The sequence below is a fragment of the Ursus arctos genome, unplaced genomic scaffold (genome assembly GCF_023065955.2).
Source record: "Ursus arctos isolate Adak ecotype North America unplaced genomic scaffold, UrsArc2.0 scaffold_21, whole genome shotgun sequence".
Taxonomy (NCBI): Eukaryota; Metazoa; Chordata; class Mammalia; order Carnivora; family Ursidae; genus Ursus; species Ursus arctos.
The window spans coordinates 13,507,487-13,526,997 of record NW_026622886.1 but is presented as its reverse complement, the minus strand read 5'-3'; the positions used below and the strand labels follow the sequence as shown (position 1 = coordinate 13,526,997).

Genomic DNA, 19,511 nt, shown 5'->3' with positions numbered 1-19,511 from the left:
CATCAGGAAAGCAAAAGACGTAATAAGAACTGTTCTTTTCCTCTCTGGAGTTGTCAAAGTACTACAGAGAGATAATACTGAAAATGAAAGAATCCATTTTAATTTAATTTAATTTATTTATTTGTCAGAAAGAGCATGCACAAGCAGGGAGAGCGGCAGGCAGAGGGAGAAGCAGGCTCCCCACTGAGCAAAGAGCCCTATGCAGGACTCAACCCCAGGACCTTGGGATCATGACCTGAGCAGATGCTTGACTGAGACACCCAGGCATCCCCCTGAAAATGACAGAATCCTATCGAAGTAGAAGGTTATATGATCGTGGTGGTGGTGGTGGTAGTTATGAAGAATATGTGAAAGTTACAAAAATTATAAAACTGAAAAACTGGAGCAAAAGTACTGAGAATCCCCTGAAGAAGATCTTTGAGCGATTTCTCTCTTTCCCTTTTTTTTTTTTTTAAGATTTTATTTATTTGCTTGAGAGAAAGAGAGAAAAAACGTAGAGGGAGAGGGAGAAGCAGACCCCTGCTGAGCAGGGCGCAATCCCACGACCCTAGGATCATGGCCTGAGTTGAAGGCAGTTGCTTAACTAACTGAGCCACCAAGGCACCCTGCAATTTCTCTCTTTTCCAACCATACCAAGGGCACTGGATATATTTTTTTTAAAAAGAATATTTTCATTGTTAATTTCAGTTGTCTGATAAAAGTTCAATATAAAGATACTATATATTTCATAATGCATGCCAACTGCTTCTAGAAACTTAGAGCCAGTTACAGACACATACCTTAGCTGTAACTTGGGATCTCATCGTCAGTTTCCCAAACTGCTTTGAGCTCAGAGTATCCCCACCACCACCTCCACCCCACTTTCCCTACCAGTTTCCTACCAGTTAACCAGCCATCTTCTGTAGCAATGGGTTGCTGCTTCTCCACAACCAAGGACATTGTAGCCTTGTTAATGGATTTTGTTAAAACATATGGTTACTACTCATAAAACTGGTAGAAAAAAAAAATCCTAACCAAAAGGACCTTGAGATGAAGCAGAACCAATTGTAAGCCTGTCTTCCTGGTGAACTAGAAAGTGAAATAGGCATGATGACCCCAGTAAGAGGAGGGAGGGAGGTCATTCCTCTTCCCTTTCCCAGGCCAGTGATTAGCTTGAGTTTAGAAGCTTCTGAGGCCGGAAGGGCTGAAGGGAAGTGGGATGCTTGGTCTCTAGATTCCAGATAAGGATGTATTAAGAATTCAGCTATGGTTTAGCTCACCTCTCCCTGCCTAGAATGCAGTCAGGTACAGCAGTAGGTTGTCAGAGAGTGTCCCTGCACAGAATCGGTCATGGTTTAGAACACAGGGTAACTATCATTTACATGGGGGCGATGGAACTGGAGGGTTTTATGCTAAGTGAAGTAAGTCAATCAGAGAAAGACAATTGTCATATGGGTTTCACTCATGTGGAATATAAGGAATAGCACAGAGGATCATAGGGACAGGGAGAGGAAAACTGAATGGGAAGAAATCAGAGAGGGAGACAAACCATGAAAGACTCTGGACTCTGGGAAACAAACTGAGGGTTACAGAAGGGAGGGGCGTGGGGGATGGGGTAACTGGTGATGGGCATTAAGGAGGGCACATGATCTGATGAGCACTGGGTATTATATGAATCACCGAACATTACATCAAAAACTAATGATATATGCTGGCTAATTGAATCTGAATTAAAAAAAAAAAAACACAGGATAACAATTCACCACCCTTGCAGCACCCCACAGAGACCATGAAAATAGATTTGTTGTCTCCCCTTCTCTGTGGAGCTGGATGGTTTTTCACTAGTCTTTTTTTTTTTTTAATTTTACTTATTTAATAAATAAATAAACCCAGGCACCCTGGTTTTTCACTAGTCTTATGTCAAAGGAATTTCCTCCATTGGTATGAACACTGATAGGAGCTATTAATCACAGTAAATACAAAGAGACTATCAAGAATATTTATGCAACCTGGTTATTGGAAAGAGGCCCCAGATAATGGCGAGGGAAGATCTGGGTTTGTGTCCTGGCTCTGCTGCTTGCCAGCTAGGCTGCAGGTCCCAGATGTGGTAGAAGACACTTAGTTTTGGTGACGGCACAGCTAGCATAGTACCTGTTTACTACTCTTCTGCACTATCTCAATAAAACCTCTCTACAGCCATTATCGAATTCTTATTCTCATTCTCATTTTGTGTTAGTTTCTCTCCCAAGATAAGGAAGCAAAGCCTGGTTGAATGGTTAAAAGTCTTTGATTGGAGTCAGGTGGAACTGGTTTGAAAAACCTTCACCTCTACCACTCACTAGCCATGTGACCTTGAGTAAGGCACTAGCTTCCCGGAACCTCTGTTGCTTCCTCAGTGAAGGGGGACAATTATAAAGCAGTACCTAACGCTTGTTGAGCATTAATTGAATGTCAGGACTGTCGAAAGTACATTACACGGATCCCTCAGATTTTCAAAACTCTATGTGTAAGTAAAATCATTATCCGCATTTTACAGAGAGGAAATGGAGAGGTTAAGTCAGCTGCCCCTGTTTACACAGATAGGAGATAGGGAGCCAGAATCAGAGCCTATAGATAGGGTGCGTGGGTGGCTCAGTGGTTTAACCGTCTGCCTCCAGCACAGGTCATGATCTCAGGGTCCCTAGATCGAGTCCTGCATCAGGCTCCCTGCTCAGCTCGGAGCCTGCTTCTCCCTCTGCCTGCCGCTTCCCCTGCTTGTGTGCTCTTTCTCTCTCTCTGACAAATAAATAAAATCTTAAAAAAAAATTCATATATAGTAACACCACCTCATTCACAGCATTATCGTGAGGTTAAATAATCTATTATAACATTAGAAGTAAATATATGACAAGTTTAGCACAAAGGATGGAAAAGGATATAAATGAAATTACAGCTGACTCTTGAACGACGGGGGAGTTGGTGCACCAACACCCTTGCATAGTTGAATATCTTGGCGTAAGTTTTGAGTCCCCCCAAACTTAACTACAAATAGCCTACTGTTGACAGTAAGCCTTACTGATAGCATACTGACTAACACCTATTTTGTATCATGTCCTGTGTTCTTACAATAAAGCTAGAGAAAAGAAAATGTGATTGAGAAAATCATAAGGAAGAGAAAATACATTTACAGCACTGTGCTGTATTTATCAAAAAAAATAGTCTGTATATAGGTGGACCTGCGCAGTTCCAACCTGTGTTGTTCAAGGGTCAACTGTATACTGTGATATGGTTCTTACACGATACATGAAATGGTATAATGGATACTCAAAAATTACAGAAGTATGTCATATCATAGCATATAATCAAAATATAAAAAGCTAATGGAGGAAATAAAATGAAATAATAGAAATGCTTGTTTTATCCAAAAGAAAGCAAGAAAGAAAAGAACAAAGGAACAAAAAATAAATAGGACAATGCTATTAGATAGCAGACTTATTTATTTTTTTCTAAGATTTATTTATTTATTTTAGAGAAAGAGAGAGTGAGCCAGGGGAGGGGGACAGAGAGAGGTGGGGAGAGAGAGAGAGAGGGAAGCAGACCCCACGCTGAGCAGGGAGCCTGAACCTTGCTTGATCTCATGACCCTGAGATTAGGACCCTGAGATCACAACCTGAGCTGAAATCAAGAGCTGGATGTTTAACCCACTGAGCATCCATACTTTGCAAAGACACGGACAGATTGGGCATGTCAAAAGTAAAAAGGATAAGAGAGCTAGTGTGGTTGATGTCAAAGTACACTTCAAGGATTACCAGAAAGGATTACCAAAAAGAAATACAGAAATTTTATGATGATGGAAGACTCAATTTATCAAGAACACATAACAATTCCAAATGAGTATGCATCTAATAATAGAGCTTCAAAATCCATGAAGCAAAAATGAACAGAGCTAAAAGCAGAAATAGACAAATCCACAATTACATTTGGACATTACTCCTTGTAATCTCTGTCATCTTCTATAATCTTCGTAACTGATAAAATACGCAGGCCAAAAAGAGTCAGTAAGCATATGGAAGATTTGAACAGTATTATCAGTGAACTAGATCTAAGTGACATTTATTGGGCACTATGTACAATAATTGTAAAATATACGTTCTTCCAAATACAAATGGAACAGTCATTAATATAGGCCCTACGTTGGGTCATAAAACAAGTCTCAGTAAATTTCAAAGAATCATCTAGTGTAAGTCATTATTAAAATGAGAATGAGGGCTAGTTATTTGTCTTATAATCTGTGATTCTATGAATTCTCCTACTCTGATATAAGACATTTTCTAGCACCTTTTTCCAAATCTAGCAGTATTTGCTTGCTAGGTTTTCAGAGATCTTACTAAGTATTTTTTTTTTTTAAGATTTTATTTATTTATTTGACAGAGAGAGAGAGAGAAAGCACAAGCAGGGGGAGCAGCAGGCAGAGGGAGAGGAAGAAGCAGTCCTCCTGCTGAGGACCCTGGGATCATGACCGGAGCTGAAGGCAGACACTTAACCGACTGAGCCACCCAGGCACCCTGAGATCTTACTAAGTTTAAGGCTCAGTTCTTTAATTCCCTAAACAATGGAGTTATTTCCTTATTATTTTTATGATTTTATTATTATTATTTTTAAAATTCCAGTCTAGTTAACATATAATGTTACATTGGTTTCAGGTGTACAATATAGTGATTCAGCAATTATATACACTACTCAGTGCTCAACATGATAAGTGTACTCTTAATCCCCTTCACCTATTTCACCCCTGCACACACACCACCCCCCCACCCCCCTCACCCCCCCACTTACCTTCCCTCTGGTAACCCTCAGTTTGTTCTCTATAGTTAAGAGTCTGTTTTTGGTTTGACTCTTTTTTGTTGTTGTTCATTTGTTTTGTTTCTTAAATTCCACGTATCAGTGAAATCATACAGTATTTATCTTTCTCTGATTATTTTACTTAGTTATACCTTTCAGATCCATTCATGTTGTTGCGAATGGCAAGATTTCTTTCTTTTTATGGCTGAGTAATATTCCATTGTATATATGCGCCACATTTTTTTTTTAGAGAGTGCACATGTATTAGGGGCGTTGGGCAGAGGAAGAGGGAGAGAGATGATCTTAAGCATGGAGCCCAACAGAGGACTCAATCTCATGATCCTGAGATTAGGACCCGAGCCAAAATCAAGACTCAGATGCTTAACTAAAGTGTCCCTTGCCACATCTTCTTTATCCATTCACCCATCTATTGATGGACATTTGGGCTGCTTCCATAATTTGGCTATTGTAAATAATGCTGTAGTAAACATAGGGATGCATATATCTTTTTGAATTAGTGTTTTTGTATTCTTTGGGTAAATATCCAGTAGTGGAATTACTGGATCATATGGTAGTTCTATTTTTAATTTTTTGAGGAACCTAACAATGGAGTTATTTAAATAGAAAGAATGATAAGAGCTTGAATTTAGTCTCCCTTTTCCTATGTTCTGAAGTTCTGTAGGGGCACCTGGGTGGCTCAGTTGGTTAAGTATCCTACCCTTGATTTCAGCTCAGGTCATGATCTCAGGGTCCTGAAATCAATCCCCAAATCGGGCTCTGTGCTGAGCACGGAGTCTACTTGAGATTTTCCCTCTCCTTCTGCCCCTCTCCACCCCACTTGCGAGTGCACTCTCTCTCTCTCTCTCAAAAAAAAAAATATATATATATATATATATACATATATATATATGTATATATGTATAAGAAGCTTTGTATTCTTAGAAAATGTAATCTTTCACCTGAAGCTTGGCACCATATGATTTAGAATCCAGAGGATCTGTTGCTTAAGATTCTCTAAAATAATCTCAGTTACTACTGAGGACAATGAACTCCCGCAAAAAAGACTTCATCAGGAATCCTCTCTCTAGAGCCCCTGTTACTCAGCTCACTTCTGGTAGTGAGGGAATCATTGAAGTCCACCTCGATAAAGATGTTCCGTGTATGTGTTTGTCTATTGGGTATAAATGTCTTAAGAAGCAGTACTTAGGGACACCTGGGTGGCTCAGTCAGCTGAGCATCTGCCTTCAGCTCAGGTCATGATCCCAGGGTCCTGGGATCGAGCCCAGCATCAGGCTCCTTGCCCAGTGGTGAGCCTGCTTCTCCCTCTGTCTGCTGCTCCCCCTGCTTGTGCTCTCTCTCTTCCCAACAGTTGGATAAATAAAACCTTAAAAAAAAAAAAGCAGTGCTTAGACCTTAAATAAGGAGCCTTTGAAAATACAATATAGCAGGGTTTCTGAACTGGAGTCTGTTGGTTCTACTCAGAGGGTTACCTGATAAGGTGTGCTGATAACATTTTCCTGGGGACAGAACTTACCGCTTTCAGTAGATTCTTAAGGAATAGAAGCCTTGACCTCTAAAATGCTAAAAGGACTTGCATCATCTTTTCAAGTCGCTGAAAGCGTTTTTACATCTTAGCCCTACAAAGGACACAAAACTGTGTTTGTTTTCTCATATGTAATATTGGGTTGTGTCAAAAAAATATCAGAGTGCTCATTGCTTTGGCTGAAGAAGTTCTTAAAAGATTTTTTTTTAAGATTTATTTTATTTGTTTTAGGCAGAGGGAGAAGGAGAATGTCAAGCAGACTCCACACTGAGTGCATAGTGCTGGATCTCACGATCCTGAGATCATGACCTGAGCCGAAACCAAGAACTTAACTGACTGAATCACCCAGGTGCCCCAGATTTTTTTAAAGTACAATCTGCCCCTCAATGTGGGGCTCGAACTCAACCCCAAGATCACGAGTCACATACTCTACAAACTGAGCCTGGCTGGACAAGTTCTAAACAGCAAGCTTGGCTGCCGCTCGATTCTTTTTCAGGGTCCATGTATTAGTAGTATCTCGCAGAATAAAACTCTGGAGACACCAGTTGGGAAAATACTGGTTTAGAAAGTTCACTTATTTTTCCATTCATTTCAAATATGTACCAAGCCTGCACACCTTTTAAGTATCTGTTGGGTGCTACAGAGACTGCCATGCGAACTGAGAATCCTGGTCAAATGGAACCTAACCCGTAGACACAAGGCTCCAGCATGGTGTTGAGAGTGTTTGTGAAATTACCCAAATCTACATCCAGCCCAGCCGATCTCCCACATCTAGACCCAAATTTAAATCCAGCCCAGCCTATCTCTCACTAGCAATTGGACCTTAGAAAAATCATGAAGACTTTTTGAGCCTCGGTTTAGATTCCTCATATGTAAAATGGAGCTAAGCAGGCAACTACTATCATGTGCCATTTTTAGATTCTTTGATTCTTCTGTCTTGATATGTGGGTTGTTCTGGACTCTCCCTCCTACTTTCTAACTGTGCCTCTCAGCCCCTATGCTCATTTTGCTTGAGTTTCCAGGGCTTTCTTCCTATGCCTTGACTAAACCACACTCATTTCCATCTAAAGTTCTTTACACCTGTTGCTTCTCTCCGGAGCTACTTCCCTGGATCTTTGCATCCCTGCATTTCTTTTGCTCACTTTTTCTTATTGTTAGATTTCAGCTCACACACACATTTCCTCCTCAGAGAATTTTCATCACCATTCATCATGACTACATACTCTTTCCATATCATCTTTCTCTTATCATTTTCTTAGTACTTATTTTTTAACACTTGTGTAGTTTGCTTTTAAAAAATAAAATTTCTCCTCGGAACTTGTTCAGGGCTATGGTCCCCAGACACTGGACAGTGTCCAGCAGAGAAAAAAAGCTCAGAAATACATACCTGTTAAATAAACGAATCCCATGGATCAAAGTGGTGGGCGTAGACATGGAAACATACAGATTAAAACCTCATCAACATTAGTGATTACAGTTTTATACAGTCGTTACTATAACATCTACATTTCAGAAGAGGGGATGTGTGTTTACATTTGCATAACAAATTGGGTCCAAAAAGTAGATGGTTTAGAACAATAGTCCCGTATCAAAGGTGAGCTCAGATTCCAACAATGCAAAACAGAAAATCTCTCTCCCCACCCAAGAGGTTTACAAAAAATTCTTACGTGGTTTTCCCCCTGGCAAAATGTGATATCTATTAAAATGGTAGAAGGTTGCAGTTAGGTAAGGTTGATTCAGATACATGTTTTAGAAGGTGGAGATGTTTCTGCCTGGTACGTGTGGATACTAGGTCAGACTGTGATGGACAGGTGAAATGGAATGGGTAACTGGGCAGAGGGATGGAGTGGGAAAGGAAGCATTATAGGTGGACGGAGCACTCCATGATTTCCATCAGAGCCACCAAAATCCATCTCCAGTAGAACATTTAGCTAAATAAGAGAACTGGACTTCTCTGCGGATCAGCTTCAAGTGTATCCCGGACCACCACGCATGAGCCATTCCTGACTGTTGGAGAGCCTCTACTGGATTTAGGTATGGAGGGAAGACCATAGCAATGGATTCCATTTCCTGCTTCTAAGTGAATGGTGGTAAATAAGGATAAGGTGGGGATGAGGAGCCTCGAATGCCAGGACTAGAGCCTGCGCCTTTAAGATCTATCAGTAGGAGTGAAGTGGTTTGAGAGGAAAGAGGCCAGTTTGGGAAGGCCAGAGTGAAGATGGTTTATAGTCCAGGCAAGAAAGGCAATATAGGGTCTAGAATCAGGGGAAAAACAGGAACAAAAGTATGAATGAGAGTTGTGCAGGTCAGAGGTTTCTAGTGCGTCTGAGGGGGGCCAGAGCACTGAATTTTACGCTGGGCGGGGGATTCATGGGGTTGGTTTGGATGCTTTTGGCCCGTGGGATATAAACTTCAACGTGTCTCTTCAAAATAATAGCCCCTGGTGTCAGTTGGCTGTAGCATGAAATAGAAATCATGAGTACACTGTATCTTTTAAAAAAAATCCCCTTTTGTAGCACTTCCTTAAAAACAGCTATTTAATGCAACTGTGCCAGTGAGTTCTTGACAGTTCTGTCTTCACGATTCTGGTATTGATGAAACATTTTTGTAAAGGGTTGAAGTGTCTTCTGGTAAGTGTTTAGCTTCTGTTTTTCAAAGTACCTTGTGATAATTTTCTGCTTTGGCCTAAAGAATGTTTTTCAATGACTGTATTCAGATACAAGAAATATGAAGCAATTGAAGTGATCGATCGCGTTTTCGAGCTTTTTTCTTCCCTTTGGGTTTGCTACTTTCAAGAGTTGTGAGAGTTGGTGATAATTTTGTGGAGTATTTTAGTCAAAGTCGTTTAAGTATTTGATTCAAAGTACAATACTCATGTATTTGCTTTGGTGCTTAGTAGTTGAGCCATAATTTAAGGTGGAAAATGTGGTGATATGACATACGAATATATTATGAAATAACCACAATAAGATAACACTTCCGTCATCTCACATAGTTACCTGTTTTAGGGATTTTTTTTCTCAAATTTTCTTTTAATTGACATGGTAACAATGGTATAGTGATTCTGAAGAGCAGAAGAGAATTTCAATGTCTGACATATGTAATTATTATATTGATGGATATGCATAATAGTGTGTTGGATGATATCATCTCTCTACTCTGCAGTGTTAGACAAGTAAGCTCACTGTGTTTGCAGGGCGAGCGATAACTTGCGCAAACAGTTGCTTGTCCTAAATAAAATGATAAGCGATGTTGGACCTCCCACATGCTCTTTCTTGTTATATAGATTTGTTTGTTTTTAGTTCTATAGAACTTAATCAAAAAACCACTTTAATGTGGGTGTGTGTGATCATTGTTTATTTAAAACAAAATCTAACTTACAGGGATAATAAAGCAGACCAAGATTTTTATCCCAGGAGTTTGAAAAGTCAATGGATGGGTTTTATCGGGTAAATTTTATTTGTAACGTAGATTCACATTTCAAGAGAGAAAAAGCCTGTCTTTTACCAGATTCTCAGTAGGCCGACACCAAAAAGATGGGGGTGGGGGCAGGGAATCATGTTATAAATGGAGAGCTATGCTAAGGTAAAAAAAAAAATTCTGATTTTCAGAATTTTTAAATAGTTTTTTTAAGGTTTTATTTTTTAAGTAATCTTTACACCCAATGTGGGGCTCAAACTCACAGCCCCGAGATCAAGGGTCACATGCTCTACGGACTCAGCCAGCCAGGTTCCCCTTAAATACTTAAATTCTTAGAATTTTGAAATACTAAATATTCTCCTGAGTTATTTTTATATTCTCTTACAAGTTAAACGATTTAGGGAATTAACTCTATTTAGCTATTTTAACATTTAAAAAGCTTTATAGTAATAGAAAAGCAAAAAAAAGTTCATAGGAAGTTTTGTAAGAAGAAAAATGTGTACTCATTAAAGAGACTTTGGTACTTGTAGTTTATACAGGGTATTTTCAGAAAATACTTTGAGTAAGATCTTTTAATTCAGAGGCACATTAAATACAGTATTAATTCTGTTTATTGCTCTTTTTCAGAATTGTCGGTATATTAATGAAGCATGGTAAGTTGGCATTTTAAAATCTGTGGAGGATTTGGAGGGTGAGCATTCTCTTTGAAGGATGAGGATCCTCCATTTTGAAAATGAAATACATGAGTCAGATTATAAGGGTATGAAATGGTTTGCAAAACAGTTTAATTTGGGGGCACTTGGGTGGCTCAGTTGGTTAAGGGTCCGAGTCTTGGTTTCAGCTCTAGCCCTGTATCGGGGTCCATGCTCAGTACCGAGTCTGCTTCAGATTCTCCCTCGCCTTTGCCCCTCCCCACTTGCATGCTCTCTAAGTCTTAAAAACAGTTTAATTTTAGGTCTTAGAGACATGCTTTTGAAATGAAGAGCATTCCATTTTAAGCAGCAATTCACAGATTGTTTCATTAAAGATAACTTCCTTGATCCCTTTTTCCAAATCAGTCTCCTGCGATTCAACGCCTTACTAAAATTTTACGAGAATGTTAAATACCATAGTATAGAATGCATACCGTTCCCTAAATACTACATATTACAGAGCAGTGGATCTCAATCAGGGTTGATCTTGTCCCCTGGGGTAGATTGGTGACGTCTGAGGCATCTTCGATTATCAGAACTGTGAGTGCTGCTGGTATCCAGTGGGTAGAGACAGGGATGCTGCTAGATTTCCTAACAGTGTGTAGGACAGCCCCCCGCAGCAAAGATTTAGCCAACCCTCATGTCAGTAGTGTCGTGGGTGAGAAACCCTCCTTTATATCAGAAATATAAAGTTCGATTGATAATTTCGTAACTGGAGGGTTCTGCCGTTGTTCTAGCAGTCCTGTGTTGAACAAGACAAGTTGGGACAAGCCTTTGAAGATGCTTTTGAGGTACTGAGGCAACATTCAGCCGGAGATCTTCAGTACTCCCCAGGTAAAGATGTCAGTTCCCTTCTCTCACTGATACATCAAATGGCTTCTTGGTCACACAGACATAAGAGTAATTACCAGAACAGAAAAGACCATTTTTATCTAGTGCATCCGGGATTTATTCTTAACAAAGGCAAAAAGCTTCCAGGGTTACTTAGCCTACCTAAATTTAAAGTGTTACGCATGAAAATGCAAAGAATATAGAGAATGACATTCCACATAGGAATACTAGCACATAATTATTAAAAATTATTTTCTATTAAGCATATCTGGTTGATTATCTAAGAGATAATTGTAACTGTTAAGCATGGGCTTTTCAATTACTCTGATTTGTCTAATAGACCTTCCATACAAGAGATATTCTACTTGGAAGAATTAATACTCTTTTTTTGAGAGTAAATATTCTTAGTGTTCTCACCCATTGCCCTAAAGACTATGGAAAGATAGTGTAGGTGAAATACAGGTATCTTGCCTATTGAATTTACACATATTGCGGAAAGTTCCACGATAAAAGAAATCATGGGCTCTCTGCTTGCAAGGAATATGTGCTCCCGTAAAGGAAATGGGATCTGTAAAAGAAGTCTGTGACACCAGCACACTGCAATAAGTGTAGGGAAATGCAAAGTGATAAGAGAACATATGATGAAGCAACCACGTATATAAGCATATGTGCATATACAAACATACATACACATGGCACGCACGCACACATGCAGTTACAAACTTTGACTTTGGCAGTTTCTTTCTCTGTTTTTAAATTAGATTACAAAAATTACCTGGCTTTCATCAACCACTGCTCTCATGTCAGAGGAAATTCCAGCTGCTATGGTGTGCTGCCTACAGAAGAACCTGTCTATAATTGGAGAACAGTGATAGTGAGTACATGGAGCAGTAGATGATCTCCCAGTAACAGGCAAATTCCCTATTCACACCTGCCTTCCGTTTGGTGTGTGCTAGCTGAAACCCAGCTTAGAGCAGCAGTGATTGTGAGAACACTCAGGACAGTGGTGTGAATTTGACAGTCGACATGGGTGATCCTCAGTAGTGCTGTCAAGAAGGAAACTGCCCTCCTTCGTTGCTCTTCACCCAGCATCAGAGGGTTTGAATGACTTCTAGAAAGATGTGTTTTTAGGGTTCTCACATGACTGCTTCTTATCCATCTGGAAAATCGCAAAAAAGTATGGTTCCCCTATAAGCCATAGGGCAAAGCCCAAACTTCCCGCACTGGCTTTACTTACAATCTTACACTAACCTGCTCTCTTTCCCGTCCCAAGCTCAGAGCTAGCTACATGTCTTGGACCAACTCATGGATATTGTTACAGCTCCCTGCAAACAAAGTGTCCCCACCATCTGTCTCTCCATGTGTTCTTTTGTATTAGTTTCTTTTTCTTTTTTTAAGATGATTGATTTATCTGAGAGAGAGTGAGTGGGGCGACGGGCAGAGGGAGAGGGAGAGAGAAACTCAAGCAGACTCCGTGCTGAGCTCAGAGCCTGGTGCAGGGCTCAATTCAATGACCCTGAGATCATGACCTGAGCCAAAACCAAGAGTAGGATGCTTAAGGGACTGCACCACCCAGGCTCCCCTCTATTGTTTTCTTTTCTTTTTTTTTTTTTTTTAAAGATTTTATTTATTTATTCGACAGAGATAGAGACAGCCAGCGAGAGAGGGAACACAGGCAGGGGGAGTGGGAGAGGAAGAAGCAGGCTCATAGCGGAGGAGCCTGATGTGGGGCTCGATCCCATAACGCCGGGATCACGCCCTGAGCTGAAGGCAGACGCCCAACCACTGTGCCACCCAGGCGCCCCCCTCTATTGTTTTCTGAATGACAGCTGTCTTAATGTGGTGTCGTGTAAATACAAAATGGTTTTTGTATTTTTTTTCTTTTTCTTTCTCTTTCTTTTTCTTTCTTTCTTTCTTTTTCTTTTTCTTTTTTCTTTTTTTTTTTTTTTTTTTGTCATTACCTTCAACCATGCTATGTCCTTTGCCCGGCCTTCTAAGTTGTTATGTTAGGGCCTCTCCACGAGACATTCCTTCGAAGAGGGAATTTAGGTTCCAGCCTAACCTCTTCTACTTCCACTTAGGGTTGCCAGGTAAAACACAGCATGCTGAATATTTTTATTTGCTAAATATGGCAACCCTGCTTCCCCTTCAACTCCCACTCCCCAGTATATATCACAGCCTCTTGTGGCTGGGGACTCCTTGCCTGCCGGGAAGCCCTCTTACATGGGGTATGGTAAGGTGGTTCAAGTCCATCTTTGCCGAATTAACCCATGGAGACTTGCATATCATTTCTGTATATAATGGTAACAGCTCAGGCTGCTTCCTCCTGTCCCTTTCTCTTGGCTCTGCCCTCCCTCGGCTACCATCTTTCTCCTGTTGTCTCCTCCTGCCCAGGTGGGCATCCAACAGAGGGATGGAAACCCATCTTCCCCTTTATGCTGGCACTTCAATTTTACACTGTTAATTCTTTAAAATTTATTTTTCTCGCTGGATATTTTTAGGGAGAAGGAAGGCAGCAACACCCTCTTCTTTCTTACTGGGAGGGGATGATATGAAAGTCTTCACAAATCCAAAGAGTACACCTTCCATCCCTTGGTCCTCTCTTTATGTGGGTTTGAGGCTAGTTCGGCCCTGGGAGATCTGGCTGCAGTTGAGGATCATGCTTTTTAGAATTTGGGAGATGCTTAGCACTCTTTGTCCCCAGCTTTTGACTTTAGCCATTAACTGGGGGCCACATGGAAAGTCCCACTTAACATCCTGCTGCATTATTTATATAGAACAGTGCTGCGGACCTCTATTTTGAAGGAAATATTCATCAATCTCTGCCAAACATCCCCGAAAACCAGCTGGTACAACCTGCTGTTCTCCATCAAAAGGGAGGAAAAGGTACGTGGATCCATCACTCCTTTCAAGAACCAAATCTTCTTCAAAGCCGTTTTAAAGGGATTTCATATCTTAAGTTTAGAACTCTATTTGCAAAATATTCTTGCATTGCAGTTAAGAATAATTTATCTCTGACAGACTGAACCACTCCAAGCCGTTCATCTTGGGTAAGCCTTCCTATTGCTTCATGGAAATGTGAAGCTGCAAAGTGTCACTTCACTCAAATAAATCTGTATTGAAGAATAATGTGTCTATATTTGGGGTATAGAAAGGGGAACTTTTCCGTAAGTTGTTTTAGCAATCTTATCCTAATTGTGAAGGCCTTGGTATAGAAGTTGTCTTCTCTGTTAAATTTCTTGCAAATGAAGTTCCATAATAATTCAGTCTTTCATAAATTTGAAATCTTGATTTCATAAATTTTAGATGATGGTGATCTCACCTAACAGATGGGCAAAGTGATAAAGCAGGATAATAGCCTCTGTTGGCTACGTTGTAGGCCACACATGTGCACATGTGCTATTGGAGGGAGTGTAAATTGGCACAAAGTTTTGTAAGGCAATTTGGCAATAACTACCAAAAACTTAAATGTTCATATCTGTTGACTCTTAGGGACTATATAATTGAGTGATTGAGTGTGAACTCTGGGTTAATTGTGCGAGCCTGGGAAAATCACTTAACCTTTTGTACCATGGTGTCCTCAAAGAACAAATAATGATAATTGTACAAACATTGTAAGATTGCTGTAAAAATTAAATGAGAAAGCCCATGTAAAGTGTTACACTCATAGCCTGGCACTGGATAATTTCTCAAGATACCATAGGGTGTGTGTGCATGTGCTGTACATGTTAAGATGATTGTTGTAGGAAAAGAATGGAACTAACTGCATCTGTGTATAAGGTACAGAGGTATAAGATGCATCGTAATTTTACAATGAAATCTTTTAATGATACTTTAATAGTTTCTATATTTTCAGTTAACATTTTTTTGAAAACTAGTTTTGTTCCTGCATCTGCATCCTAGAATACTGTATCCTAGAACAAAATTCTAAATATTCAGCAGAACTGATCCTGCAAAGAATAATGTGTAAAATCACACATGTAAAATGAATCTCAATCACTGAATGTTGGTATTGAATATTGAACTATTACTAGTAGTAAGGAGAATGTAATGTAATGTACACGTAAGAAGAATAACACTTCTACCTCTGTTCAGGTGTTCTGCTTGTCACTATTATTTTTTGGGGAGTCACTATTAATTTTTTTAAGTAACTATAAACTCAGTCCAGGATGTAAAGCCTGTATCTTTTCATTGACGTTTTAGTTGTGAAGCTTTGCCAGTATGGGACATATCACCCACCATTTTCTTTTTTTAAAATTTCATCTTCCACCTGAAATAGGGATAATTTGAAACAATGAAATTTCAAAATTATTTGGGGATTCATTATCCAGAGAAAAATAGTACATGCATGAAAGAACACAAAGCTGTTAAAGGGCATGAAGGAGTATCTTACATGTTGATAAAGAACTCTAAAGTACATTTTTTGTTTTAATCCTTTATAATTCCATAATTTAATAATGTACATCATTAAAAGTTCAAAGGATTTAGAAATTCACAAAGAATAAGTAGAAGTATTCCTTCCTTCTTCCCATGCTATGTCCTGGAAGTAACCATTGTCAGTAGTTGGGTATCTTACCCATCGATAGCTAATTTCTGTATCATTCTCTGATTCATTTTAACATATATTACTTACCGGAAAAAGTGCAGAATAACATACCACTGGTATTTTTAAAGGATATGCATATGTTTATATGCAAATTTTTTTGATTTTAAAAATATGTAGAATAGACAGAATTTTACTTTCACTTTGTGCTTCTGTTTGGATCTTTTACTCTGAGCACATAATACTTAAAATTTAAATATTTTCTTCAAAATTGAAAACAAAGTTTAAAAGGTGATCTGTTACCATTGATTTGACCACCGGATACGAGGCAGAGTTTAAGGCTATGACTTTAATTCATGATGTGTTTTTGGTAAGTCCCTTTCATTTCTCAATTTATAATTTCAAGATAATATAATGCAAAAAGATAATCTTCTGAAAAACCTTTGAGGTTTTAGGATGGATGATGACTGATGCAAGAGTATTACTCCCCAGGGACTGTTGAAAGCAGTTTGGGAATCCACTATTCCACTCTCTCTAGGGGAAAAGGGAATTTGGCCATGGATGTGTTAGCTACTGACAGATCTAGTGAGGCATCGTATTTACAGGCCAATTCAGAAGTCACAAAATGGGCTGTCCCCTTTGTTCTCTGTTAGGCCAAAGACATCCAGTCAGCTGAACAAAAATCACAAGTCCTCCTGAAGTTTTCTGTCTAGACATTCTGAAATATAAAGGGCTGTATTCCTAAAGAGGTAGAAACTCTGGTAGTACCATTTTATTTCACAGCAATGAAAAATATCACAATGCCTATTGTCATTGCTCATAAATGATGTCAAAATGTCATGAAGATGGCAGTGAAGGTGGCATTTTCCACTCGTTTTTTCTCTTTGTTTTTCACATAACTATGTAGACCCACATTTTTTTAACCTAAGTCTTTATTTATTTCACTAATATTACTTCATATTTGAATACTGTTTTGCATTTTATAAAAGACATTCACATCCTTTACCTCATTTGACTTAACTCATTTGAATAAAGCCCTTTCAGATGATTTGCTTTCTGAAAATGGCTTTCAAGGCTTCTCTCTATTTAAAACCACTAACCTTTGCAGCTCTTTTTGCACAGTTCTGTTGTTCTAACATAAGACATAAGACTACAAGATACGATGTGAAGAAAGACCACCTGACAGATGGACTCAGTAAAGAGGCACCAGGCTTCCCTTTTCCAGTGAAGGACAGTAGAAAATTTTTGCAGCATCCCCAACAAAGAAAGGTCCAACTGAAACTTAGGGCCAAACTGACCTCTGACTTTTAAGTCCCAATGCAGCTTTGAATTTTGTAGTCGCTCAACAAACCCTTCCTGAGGATTTTGTGTATAGCCGTGGTGGAGCGTGACACTGTTTTCTCCGTTTTAGGTAGGAAGAAGCTCCGACTGTTTGAATACCTTCATGAATCCCTGTGTAATCCTGAGATGGCATCTTGTATTCAGTGGGTAGATAAAACCAAAGGCATCTTTCAGTTTGTATCAAAAAACAAAGAAAAACTTGCCCAACTTTGGGGGAAAAGAAAAGGCAACCGGAAGACCATGACCTACCAGAAAATGGCCAGAGCGCTGAGGAATTACGGAAGAACTGGGGAAATCACCAAAATCCGGAGAAAGCTGACTTACCAGTTCAGTGAGGCCATTCTCCAAAGACTCTCTCCATCTTATTTCTTAGAAAAAGAGATCTTCTACTCACCATATGTTCAACCTGAGCAAGGCTTTCTCAGCTTCAGTAACTGGAATGCAAATTATAATTGTCCATATGCTGATTACCATGAGCTAAGCCACCCTGATTGCTAAATATTCTCTTACAGTTCATGATCTCTTGGCATCAGAAATGCCTACCAACTTCAGGATTTTTCTCTTCAGGCAAATGCTGGAGAAGGAAAAACAATTAACTTCATTGTTTCTGATCTTTTCTTAAATCATAATCTATACAGACTTGGTGAAAAAATCTGCCAGTGAAGAACTTCTAAATGATCGAACCCCATTTGAAAGTATAGACTAAATGTCCTTGCTCTTACTATTGTTTATGCAATACCGCTAGATAAACAATGCTAGTAGAGATGATGTGACCTGTATCGATTTAAACATTGTTTTCCTGTCATACGCTCAGGCAAAAAAAAAGAAAAAGAAAAATGACTAACATATATCTGATGGCTTTAGTGACAACAAAATAATTGCATATGATAGTCTTTATTGTAAAATACATTCAAGACTTTAAAAAGTATATTTTCTCTGCACTTCAGACCTCAGGGTCTATAACCCTGTGGCGCTAAAGAAATGACCTAAGGAAAATGCCACCTACCTACCTTAATGATAATACAACTCCAAAGCTTATGCTTCCCACAAATCAATTGCCAGCATTTCTCCCTAGGGTAGATCCAGGGCCCAACATTTCTTGCCATCCTGCCACTGAGCCACAAGAAGGTGCTCTTGCCTTGTTGTCTCTTGGGCCCAACTTTGAAATGTGACTTCCTCTTCCCTTGAACTACCCAGCTAAGACCAGGCTGAACAATTGGAAAAAAAACTTCTTCTTTGATAGGATAGAGATTAGCAAATAAATCCAGAGAGGAGCCAGGTCTTTGAAGGCTGTGGTTTATTCTCAACATTCCATGAGGAATGAAGAAAGAAACACGATTCTTATCTCCTGCTTGGCAGTCTCCTCCTTGCCCCGTCTGTATTAGCCATGACACAGGGGAGCTTCCTAGACTACATGGGCCATCTTCAGTCCAGGCCAAGAGCTTCCTGGAGCCTACCCTGTTTGATTTGTACCATTGTCCTTTTTCTTTATGTTCTGGTGCCCGCCGGCCCTCAGGGATTCTTAAAAACATGGCAGACTAAATAAAAGGTAATGACACTGTCCATCTGCACATGTAGTCTGGCCTGGTACAAGCTGAATGTTTGCATCCTCCCCCAGAATCCTACGTTGAAACCTAATCCTCAGTGTGATGGTATTCGGAGGCAAGCCCTTTGGAAGGAAGAGCTCCCACAAATGGGCTTAGTGCCTTGTAAAAGAGGCCCAGAGAGCTTCCTCACCCCTTGTGCCTTGGGAGGACACAAGGCGGCCGCCTATGAACCAGGAAGCAGGCTCTTAGCAGACACTGTGCTGGCGCCTTGATCTTGGACTGCCCAGCTTCCTGAACTGTGAGAAATAAGTTTGTGTCTATGACGCCTGGTTTATGCTATTCTGTTAACAGCAGCCCAAAGGGGCTAGGACAGTTTCAATCAGTGCTAACCTTAAAAGTAGGACCGAGCATTTATGTTCACTCTACAAAGAGATACGCTCTGTAAATTAGTAACATTCTACCAGACGTTGCAAAGAGGAAGAGGTTTTACCACACAGATCAGCCAACAACTTCATAAAATTCCGTTAACATTTTACTTCTCTCCGTAGTCCCTCCTCCACCCATTGCCAGCTTGAGGGGTTCATCTTAACAATCCTCCAAGCCCCCAGTCAGCCCTGTTCTGTTCTACAGAGTAGCTTTCTCTCTGGGCACAAATTGGGGCACTGCCTTTTACCCAAACTGGGCTGTCCAAGGCCGTTTCACAAGCAGGTTGGTCCTTAGGTATGTTCATTAGGCTGCTCAAAGACTAAAACATCCGTATATCGTGTGACTTGGCACCCTACTGCAAACGGTGT

The 19,511-nt window shown here is 39.8% G+C and overlaps 1 protein-coding gene across 2 annotated transcripts; it reads left to right on the top strand.

Annotated features, from left to right (window-relative positions):
* The first annotated feature begins 8,906 nt into the window (after window positions 1–8,906).
* SPIC (Spi-C transcription factor) lies at window positions 8,907–19,292 on the top strand. 2 transcript variants are annotated; one of them, XM_026499812.4, is made up of 6 exons: window positions 8,907–8,973; window positions 10,391–10,416; window positions 11,193–11,289; window positions 12,048–12,160; window positions 14,064–14,172; window positions 17,241–19,291. In XM_026499812.4, the coding sequence occupies exons 2-6, from the start codon at window positions 10,414–10,416 to the stop codon at window positions 17,666–17,668; spliced, it is 750 nt and encodes a 249-aa protein (XP_026355597.1). In that variant the 5' UTR covers window positions 8,907–8,973; window positions 10,391–10,413; the 3' UTR covers window positions 17,669–19,291. The 2 variants fall into 2 exon arrangements, with proteins under 2 accessions (XP_026355597.1, XP_057172512.1); XM_057316529.1 differs by having other exon boundaries at window positions 8,937–8,973; window positions 11,196–11,289; window positions 17,241–19,292.
* Window positions 19,293–19,511: the final 219 nt, after the last annotated feature.